Genomic DNA, 10,482 nt, shown 5'->3' on the forward strand with positions numbered 1-10,482 from the left:
CTGCCGGCGTCCCTGACAGCGCAGCCACGCTGTCTTTAGCTGTAAGAACCAGATTGTAATAACTAAAAATTCAATCAATAAATGACACTCGTAGTGACGAGTCAAGCAAACGGAACATTTCTGATTATTTAACAATACAATAGAAGCAGTCGAATTTCTTTTGGAGTTGCGGCAGGAGAAGCTGCCGAGGTCAAAGGCGACTTTGTGTTTTCGTCGAGGGAAATAAAAGTCAAAATTCACAAATTACCTAATAAATATAGGTAACTTTGTTTGATAGAAAAATGTTATTATGTACTTCTAAAAATAGTCTTCTTGTTTTACATATATAAGAAGGAGATTGTTTGGCCTTCACGTGGTACCCCATCTGCGTGGGAGTAGTACAACAAAGTACACCATATCCTTGGCGGATACAAATATTTCAACCTAGAAGCAATTGTAGAAGAGAGTGTAGGTTAGTGCGGTGAAGCTTTATAATCTTATGCCCATATTAATTGTTTTTTCTTTTGTATTTATTATTTAATAGTGGAGATCCTTCAAATTAGGGTTTGCAGCCCCGGGATCCCGCGATCCCGGTGTTTTTTCAAATCCCGAAACCCCGGGATTGAAATAACTAATCCCGGGATATAATTTTTGTCTGAATTATATTTTGAAATTTTTTTCTCATCAAAATTTTCTAAGAATTTAATGGATTTCTTGACAGTAGTCAGATTCGTAGAAGAAATGAGATAACCGAAACAAGTATTGGTCCACTGATAAATAAGGTACGAAAAATCATATCAATGTTCAGAAGGTCACCAACAAAGAATGATTTATTACAACAATTTATCCGAGCAGAATTTGGCAAGGACATTGTCTTATTACAAGACTGCAAGACGAGGTGGAGCAGTCTTTTGTCAATGGTGGAACGTTTCTATTTACTGAAAGATTGCACACAAAAAACATTAATAGGCATAAAAAATACAGATAAATCACTAGATTTATCTCATGATGATATTCAAATGTTATTTGATATAATTACTGCTCTTGTACCAATAAAAACAACTGTTGAAGCACTTTGTCGTCGAGATAGCAATCTGTTTACAGCAGACATAGCCATTAATTTTATGCTAAAGAAGCTTAAAGATGCAAACAGTGCTATAAGTAAAAAATTATATGCAGCTCTCATTCTTCGTATGGAAGAACGCCGCACAGATCTAAGTGGTTTACTGCAATACTTACACAATGGTATAAGCAACGTCTCAGGAATAGATTTTGTCATAGTTCCTTCTTCAATTAAATGCCGTAAATTAATAGTGGACTTGCTTGAAAGACTAGACGCTTCAAATCCCACTGCATTACTAACAGCTCATGCAACTGGATCTTCTATTTCAACTGAGGTAAACCTTGAAATTGATTTAGAATTTGATTCAATAACTGAATCAATTTGTACACAAAAACCATTAAGTGTAGCAGAAGAACTAGATAAAGTTATTAAAGAGGGATATGCACCAATGCAGCCTATTAGATTTGAGACACTGTCATCAAAAATTCAAAAAGAAATGTCTCTTTTGAAAATGGAGGGAGACGTGGTGACTACCTGGAAAGAACATACTCCTATTTAATGACGATAAAACCTACTAGTGTAGAGTCTGAACGAGCATTTTCTTCGGCAGGACAATTTGCAACAAAAATAAGAAGCCGTTTGAACGATGAAACGCTGGACGAGTTGTGTTTTCTAAAAGCTTATTTACAACAACACAAGAAATGTTAATTTCATTATGTATTATACTATTTTTTATTTGTTTTTTATGATGAATTAAGTTTTGTTTCAATAAATAATAATATTAAACCAATTTTTTAATTATGTTTTCAGTTTTTTTGTACTTTCAACTATGATAACGTGTAAGTATTTTTCATAAATAGTCCAATCCTAATCCCGGTACCAATCCCGGGATCCCGGGGTTTGGATAATGTAATCCCGAAATCCCGGGATTGAAAATATAACACGGGATTGCAAACCCTACTGACAGGGCTACCTATGCTGTTAAAAAAAAAACAACAACGATATAAAATAAAAAAAAAAAGTTGTACAATATAACCATAAAATAGCTAACCTTAAAAAAGAGAACAGGTCGTTAAACTCCAGGCTAGAGCAGTTGGAGAAAACATCATTTCTATTTGATAAAGAACGAGTAAGAAATTATGTATTAGTGTCATTAGACAAGCGGCTATAGGATAACGACCAAGTAGCAGCTTTGATATCAATAGCTTCTGAAGTAAACATTTCCTTAGTAAGTCATGGCATTACTTCAGCAGAAACTCTTAAAGAATATAAAAACCAAATAACGAGATAAAACACCTGATAATATTAATTTAATAAATAAAATAAACATTTAATTTCATAGTTATTCTTTTACCACTGGCAAAATAACTGAAGCCAACAAGTAGAAACATTTTGGTTTGAGAAATTAGTTGTCTGCCCAACTAACTTACACTCTAGTTTGCTTTTTTCTGAATTGACGCGTTAGATTTATGTTTACACGGCATACATATGAATAAATATTTATTGTATTCTGCAAGGCTACTTCGTGGCAAAGGGAAGACACAAGATAGGCAGATTTATATAATTACTTTAGGTACTAAGAATATTTTTTAAATACATACTTTAAATTCGTTTACAAAATACATAAAAATTACAAAGCCACTGGCATAAAAAATTTATAAAAATTTCCTGTTGATAATTTTTGTCTCTAAGTAGTAGATATTTATACATAAAATACATATAAGCATGCAGTTTGGAAGCACTTCGATATAAGCTTCATAAATTTTTCTTGATACGAATATATGTTCGTATTTTTATGATATGCTTTTTTTTTGTCTTGTACAAGGCATGAATGTTAGCCCATGCGTGCCTACTTAAGTACATAATTCTTATTATCGGTATAAAGATTTCAAAATCACAAATACGTACGTTTCAAATAAATCTGGCTTAGAAAATGCGATTTTCGTGTTAAACTTCTATGCCTTCGTTTGAGCGTTTCCCTTCCTTATTTAGCTTAATTTCAGCGACCAAATTTGTTTTTTCCGTACGAGTATGCCAGACGAGCACATCCCGGCAATTGTTCGCTAAGGGTTGTAGTTGTTGTTTTGTTGTTAAATGTCGTAATATTTCACTTTCTTGGTATCCACGTTCTACTTCGTAGGCAAATTGTGCCTGTGGATATTTGAATAACAAATCGATGCTAATGGCGAACGCGGCCATATCAATGGGAAATGGTCGCTCCGGTCGCCATGCAGCGTTAAAGCCAATTACTTGGCTATTGTCAGCATTGAGTATTGGTTTTTCCACCAGTAGGCCACCTACTAAGCCGACTGGCCATACACCAACACGACCCGGCTCAATTTTTGTCATTTCTACAAAGAGTTCAACACTATAAGAGTTGTCGTCATCCATAAAAAACACCGCACTGTGCTGTTGTGGATCTACATTGGCTCGAATCCAACTAAGTGCCAAATTCCGTTGTTCAACCCCACGTGGCTTCATCCAATTGGGATCTTTCCCTTTCAGTTTAAAGTTTTCCGGCGTCTTAATATTAAGATGGGTTGAACGTTCCAATAAGCTAGCGCGCGTTAATAAGTTGCGCACAACGTCAGTTGTTGTATTGGCATCTTCAATGATGATCCAATGCAAATTGGGTACAAGCATGAAAATATGAGACAATCTGCACCAATCAACGAAATCCAGAGCGGTAAATTTAGTTTTTGGGTTATAAAGCGATTTGCATACATACATACATACCTAGTTAATTCTGCCTTTTGCGACGGTCGCGTATATGTTGGTGTTATGGCGTAAATTTTTGGTAAAGACGCCTCCGCCTGTTTAGCGTACATAATTTGCATAAATTCGGGGCCTTGGCAAGTGCGCTTTCCATTACGATGGACCATTAGCAATACCACAAGGAACACTATAACCAGTATGAGTACTTGTCGTGGACGGATGCGCATTTCAGACATGATGAAATCGTAAATTTTTTACGCTTGCGCTGGGTTATGAGTTAGCTACCAGGAACAAATTAATATCTTTCGAATCCTTCACCTTGCGTCGTTGCTTTCTGGGAACGTAGCGGCTTCTTTTGACCGATTACGTTAGTGTTGCCGTTGCCTGAGAATAAAATAGTACGCCTCTATTTACTTAGCGAGTTCTGGCAATCATTGCACACGTTTTACTTTTGTTTATTTAAGTATAAATATAGATATTCGCTACGGTAAACTTTATCTAGACTTGGCACTCTTCAGCACAGTTATGTGTGCCACTCGAATAGAATACTCTAACGAATTTATCGCCGAATTTGTATTATTATTTATATCCCAGAAATTTCATTAACTGAGTTTGCAATGAAATGTATTAATCGAAGCCAAGGTTCAACTGTGTATGATTAGAAAATGTCTGCACTACAGCAACAGCGGCGTTGTTAAATATCTACGATGATAAGTTATTCACAATGAAGTGAGCTGCGAGTATAGTAAACGGGTGAACGCTACTCGTAAGTAACCGGATAGTTGAGATATGATTACTTTGATTTTTTAAGTTCAGACTGTTTAGTGGGCCAATATTTGATCGGATTAGCTGTAGGTGTGCATAATGACAGTGGCCCTTATTATGAGCAACATTCGATCGTCGACTGTAGTCGAAAATGCTGATCGAACGAATTTTCATTTGGTATTACGGTGCTCATTCGCTGAAGAATAGGACTATTGTGAATTTCGATCGCTCGACGCATTTACAATAGATAATTTTTTCTCAGCTGATACAGCAATTCAAAATAAAAGAAAAAGCGGTTGTATTGAAATTCTTAGTTAACAACATTTTTAAAAGTTAAAAAAGTATTTTTTGTGAAAATGAGTAAAACGGAGTTGTGCTTCGACGATTCAACTCAATGTGAATAATGTAAATTTTAGGTTTGTGATCATACAATGAAAATAACTTATATAAATGCGAAAAATCCAGGAGCTACTCATGATTCTAATGCTTTCAACATGTCGCCATTGAAAGCGCATTTAGAGGAGCAACATCTCAATGGCCGTCGCAATACTTGGCTCCTCGGTATGTAATAAACACCAATTGAAATTCCGTTTTGACGTGATAACGTCTTATAATTCGATTTAACAGGCTGCACGCACGAAAAAATGTGTCGTTACCTTGCTCATTAGTGTTACCTTGCTCATTGCCGTTACCTTGAATGAACTGCAAGCGAAAGCACGGAACGAACGGCAAAGCAAACGAACGGCAACGTTCGACATCTTGCTCTCTCCTACTTAAGTGAGCGTATATATGCGCATATATATACGCGCATATGTACATATATAAATTCACGTATTTGTGTTTGCATATGCCTTCTTATTGATTATTATTAATTTGATTTACTTGAAGAATTTAAAATAAAACCAAGTTTGTTAATAATACCTGTTGTTTTAATGTTATTATTATTTTTTGACGTGATAACGTCTTATAATTCTATGTAGCCGGCTGCACGCACCAAAAAATGCGTCGTTACCTTGCTTGAACAGCATGTTATGTTATGTTATGATATGATATGTTATGTTATGTTATGTTATGTTATGTTATCTTATGTTATGTTATGTTATGTTATGTTATGTTATGTTATGTTATGTTATGTTATGTTATGTTATGTTATGTTATGTTATGTTATGTTATGTTATGTTATGTTATGTTATGTTATGTTATGTTATGTTATGTTATGTTATGTTAATGTTAACTCATTCTCTATATCCATACAAAATATCTATCAAACAAATAAAATTAAAATTTTCTTTTGAAAAATGCAACTATTCAATCAGTATTTTCTTATGACGTTATCACGTTAAACTATCGTCAGTAAACCGACTTTACAGACAACCTCTTTTTAATAATTTTTGTCTGTCTCAGGCGATGCTAGATACGCTCTAAAACCATATTTAATGACGGCGTTCAAAAACTCTGAGGAAGGATCTCCACAAAGGACATACAACAAACAACATGCTAAAGCGAGAAATATCATTGAGAGAACAATTAGAGTCTTAAAGATGTTTGTTGCAGGCAAGAGCTCTCCACTATTCTCAAACAAAAAAAAAAAAAACAACACAAATTATTTGTGTGTGTGCAGCTTTGCACAACATTTGTCTGCTTTACAATGTTCAACTTCCGGCTGAAGAGTTATCCGATGAGACCCTCAACGATGATGCTGGAAATATTGAAGTGGAGTCAAAAAAGGGAGAAGCAGAAAACATAAGAAATGAAATTCTTAGAATATTATGGAAAAAACTAAAAAGTATTAAATAAAAAACTTTACTCCATAGTTTCTTTTTTATTTTTGTTATAAATTTTCTTTATTCAAATATTCGTGATTCAGCAGCTCATACCTGCCAAGGGAAAATAAAAATGTATTGTATTTCTACAAACATCACAAAAAAACCATTATTAACCTTAATCCACTTTGCTGCCGTTCTAACTGGTGGTCCCAATCAATTCAGCTCCATTGTAAACTCCTCCCATTTTTTTGCTGCTTGCACTTTTGTGTAAATCCCTTTTGCGAATTGTGGATTCTATTCCATTAATGCAATCAGCCTTTCGAATTGCTGTTTGGTACTCACGACTTTCGACCTGCATAAAATTAACAAAATTAGTATATATTTATTATTTGGTTACTATAAAACCATAAATAATCGCAAACAACTTACATTTTAACAAATTTTCCCACAATACGCTACACAATCGAAAGCAAAATTGCATTCGACTCTAAATTCGGTATACAACGAAAATTTCGACAGCGTTGCACCGCTCATAATACCAAATTGACATTCGATTTTCGATCTTCGACAACCAGCGAATATCGAATCTAACTCATAATAGGGGCCAGTATATCCTCACGGAATGTAATTCGCGAATTACCTTGTTTGACGGCGCAAATCAGCTGTGGACTAATCCGCGTAAGAACCGTCTGTCAATCCACCATTTAAATGCGAAATAATGCATCGGTAATTCGGTATTAACGCCGCCGAGCTAGAGTGTATTGTTTTAAATAAAGAGATTAGCGCTATCTGACAATGTAAATAAAAATAAACTATACTGAGCTCACAAAGAAACAAATTCGTACTGTTACACTAATTTGAATGTTGGGTGTTGTTGCTGACAACTAGATGGCGCGTATACGGCAACACTATGCAATGCTGTAATTTGCTGCAAGAGTTTGACCGCAGAGAGTCGCTGCGAGAGCTTTAAAAAATATTGCCTTTCTGACCGGCGTGGGTAAAATAAACTGTAGGTATACGCCGTTACTCTAACGGAAACACAGTTTTTTTAGTGAGGAGTAAAATAAAGAGTTTGTTATATGATGAGGCGTCAGTTAGTGTGTTTGAGAAAAAGATTCTGTGGAAGATTTTTGGACCTTTTTACGTTAGCGACAACCAGTATCGTAGGCGATGGGACAATGAGCTGCATGAACTTTACGACACATAGACATAGCGCAGCGAATAAATATCCAGTGGCTTCGTTGGCTGGGTCATGGAGGGAAAGAGGAATACCTCCTCTACGTTGGAAAGATCAGGTGGAGAGGGACTTGGCTTCACTTGGTGTGTCCAACTGGCTTGGGTTAGCACGAAAAAGAAGCATAAGAAGAAGAATCCATTGATGATGCAGGCCCTTAAAGCGAATATCTTGTAAGCCATTCGTGAGACAGAGGCCGAAACCGTCACCGAGGTTTTGGAAAACTGGGTTAAAAAAATGCGCTCCTGCGAAGCCAGCCGAGGTAGGAATGAAAGTCATGAATAATGGGAATATTTGGTCTTTCGCATAAACTAATAATAACTGAAAAAATTGGTTTTCGAGCGGCGTGCCTTCGATCGGTATATCTCTAAGTTTAAATTTACATACATACATGCAGTCACAGATTGGCCCAATTGTGTATACTCCCGTTTCCCATTTGGGAACGAGAACAGCATTCGGCCTCAATCGTACGTGTTCCATGACCATATACAAGGTGGCGCAAAAGTAACCTTGCGATGTTTTTTGACTGTAATTTAAAAAAAGAATGAAAAACTTTGATTCTTCTTGTAGATTATTTTTATTTGGTCTTTTAATTTTTTTTACATCATGTCGAGAATATGAAGTCATGTAAATGGCCGCCGCCACAGTTGATTGCCATTTGAGCTCTTTTTATGGCATTTCCCATCACTTTGGCCAAAACCTCCGGCGATAGGTCCTCACATTCTTGACGGATATTGTCTTTAAGAGCTGCAAGAGTCTGAGGCTTGTTGACATAAACCCGCGACTTCAAAAAGCCCCACAAAACGAAGTCTGGAGCGGTCAAATCAGGCGATCTCGCTGGCCAGTGCAAATCGCCAAAACGGGAGAATAGGCGCCCGGGAAATGCATCCTTCAGCATATCGGTTGTGGCACGTGCAGTGTGTGCCGTTGCACTGTCCTGTTGGAACCACATGTTTTCCAATCCCAATTCATCAAGCTGCGGCAAAAAGAACTCGTTAATCATTGCTCTGTAGCGTTCACCATTCACAGTAACCGTTTGGTGCGCGACGTCTTCGAAGAAAAAAGGTCCGATGACTCTTCCAGCGAAAACAGCACACCATACAGTGACCTTGAGTGGGTGTAATGGCTTTTCGTGGGTTACACGCGGATTTTCAGTGCCCCAGAAGCGTAAATTTTGCTTATTTACGTACCCGCTAAGATGGAAATGGGCCTCATCACTCATGATTATTTTTGATGAAAAATCATCTTCCTCTTGGTGGTGATTAAGGATGGCTTGAGCGTATGTTAGACGCGATTGGCGGTCAGCAGTTAACAGCTGATGCACCGTCTGGACTTTGTACGGAAACATCTTCAAATCTTGTACCAAAATTCGCTGTAAAGACCGTCGACTGATACCCATTTGCGTGGCACGTCGTCTGGTCGATGTCGATGGCGCTTCCATGACATCCTCAGCTACAGCAGCAATATTCTCTGCAGAATGGCTGCTCCAGGGTCTGCCACGCCTGGCAGCATCTCGTGTTGTGCCAGTCTCTTCGAGGCGAGCGGCTAAACGTCGCAGTGTTTCACCAGTAGGCGTTGGACGGCGAAGAAATCTGCGACGAAATTCACGTTGTGCCAAAGTCACCGACCGATTATTGGTCAAATAAATAGTCAGCAATATTCCGTGTTCTGGAGCAGTGTAGCGTAACATTGTTTATTAACGTGTATTTCGCATGTGTTTACTACACAAATGTCAAAACAGAACTGACATTAGGAACCAATCTCAAAATGTATAGCATTTTCTGATAGGAGGATTACTTTAGCGCCACCTGTTATGTCTCCGTATATAAGTACATGAATGCAGTTCAAGAAGCGATGAACTTTGTTGGGGAAGACAGATGGAAAAGCAGATCTGTATGTGTCTGCACCTCATGGCCTTATACAGGCCTTCAAGCACTTCAAGGGTAGTTGAGTCCTGTAAATCCAGGCTGAACTATGTCGGTAGACATAACATCCTGATGTTAACATCGGTCCCGTTACACGGGGGTATCGCTGGTAACGAGACATGCAGTCTGACTCTTTACCTTGGAGTCAAAGAAGTTGGCCTCAGAGCCTGTTCTGCCACTCTCTTCTGCAGCCATCAAAGCCACGGTGAGGAAACGTTTTACTTCAAATCACAAGCTAGCTTGGCAGGCTGAAAGAGACTGCAGATGGACTGATGTTATCGACTGTCGCAGATCCTCCTGTCATTGCGTTCTTTGACACTGATGTATGTGTAAGAAAGCGACCACCTTGGCCCCTTAACACCACAAGATCTACTCAGATTTCTTCGGAGGTCGGGTAGATTTAAAGACAACTAAAAAGGGAATCCGCGTGCAGTACAATGGACTTAATGTTGGCTGAATGCTGACTTACTAGTCTGCCCCGGCAAAAAAACAAAAAAAAAGAGGTTGTCTGTAAAGTCGGTTTACTGACGATAATTTAACGTGACAACGTCATAAGAAAATACTGATGTAATGGTTGCAATTTTCAAAACAAAATTTTAATTTTATTTGTTTGATAGATATTTTGTATGGATATAGAGGAGGAGGTAAATGGAATTGCAAAGGAATAGGTCAAGTTACATTTACACAAACGTGAAAAATGACGAAACATTTATCAAATTCATGAAAGATATGTTCAATTTCGATTGTGCATCAGACGTTAATAAGTCAACAACACTAAGAGGCACCATCATCGATTTGCCTTTTTCAAGACGCTTTACACTCGAAACACTCCCTTTCATTTCCTACTTTTTCTATCATCGTCCTATTCTCAACAGAGAAATGGTTCATTACCATGCACACAGGAAGAAGTCATATGCAAATACAAGTATGTGAATTTATATACAAATACGCATATACATACATATATATGCTTACTCAAGTAGGACAGAGCCAGATGTCGAACATTGCCGAACGCGGGGGCCGATTGTGCTCTTT

The 10,482-nt window shown here is 37.5% G+C and overlaps 1 protein-coding gene across 4 annotated transcripts; it reads right to left on the reverse strand.

Moving 5' to 3' along the window:
- Nucleotides 1-2,347: 2,347 nt before the first annotated feature.
- Nucleotides 2,348-4,441, reverse strand: LOC129239226 (galactosylgalactosylxylosylprotein 3-beta-glucuronosyltransferase I). Of its 4 annotated transcripts, none has more exons than XM_054874577.1 (3): nt 4,207-4,441; nt 3,779-4,141; nt 2,348-3,701 (listed from the first exon to the last, which is right to left on the reverse strand). In XM_054874577.1, the coding sequence occupies exons 2-3, from the start codon at nt 3,991-3,993 to the stop codon at nt 2,990-2,992; spliced, it is 927 nt and encodes a 308-aa protein (XP_054730552.1). In that variant the 5' UTR covers nt 3,994-4,141; nt 4,207-4,441; the 3' UTR covers nt 2,348-2,989. The 4 variants fall into 4 exon arrangements, with proteins under 4 accessions (XP_054730552.1, XP_054730553.1, XP_054730554.1 ...); XM_054874578.1 differs by having other exon boundaries at nt 2,348-2,891; nt 2,951-3,701; nt 3,779-4,441; XM_054874579.1 differs by having other exon boundaries at nt 2,348-2,894; nt 2,951-3,701; nt 3,779-4,441.
- Between the last annotated feature and the right edge of the window lie 6,041 nt (nt 4,442-10,482).

This window comes from Anastrepha obliqua, chromosome 2 (genome assembly GCF_027943255.1).
Source record: "Anastrepha obliqua isolate idAnaObli1 chromosome 2, idAnaObli1_1.0, whole genome shotgun sequence".
Taxonomy (NCBI): domain Eukaryota; kingdom Metazoa; phylum Arthropoda; class Insecta; order Diptera; family Tephritidae; genus Anastrepha; species Anastrepha obliqua.

Coding starts and splice junctions, on each gene's coding strand:
- LOC129239226 (XM_054874577.1), bottom strand. CDS start 3,993: ATGTCTGAAATGCGCATCCGTCCACGACAAGTACTCATACTGGTTATA. Junction 3,702..3,778: donor CAAAAGGCAGAATTAACTAG/GTATGTATGTAT, acceptor TGATTGGTGCAG/ATTGTCTCATATTTTCATGC.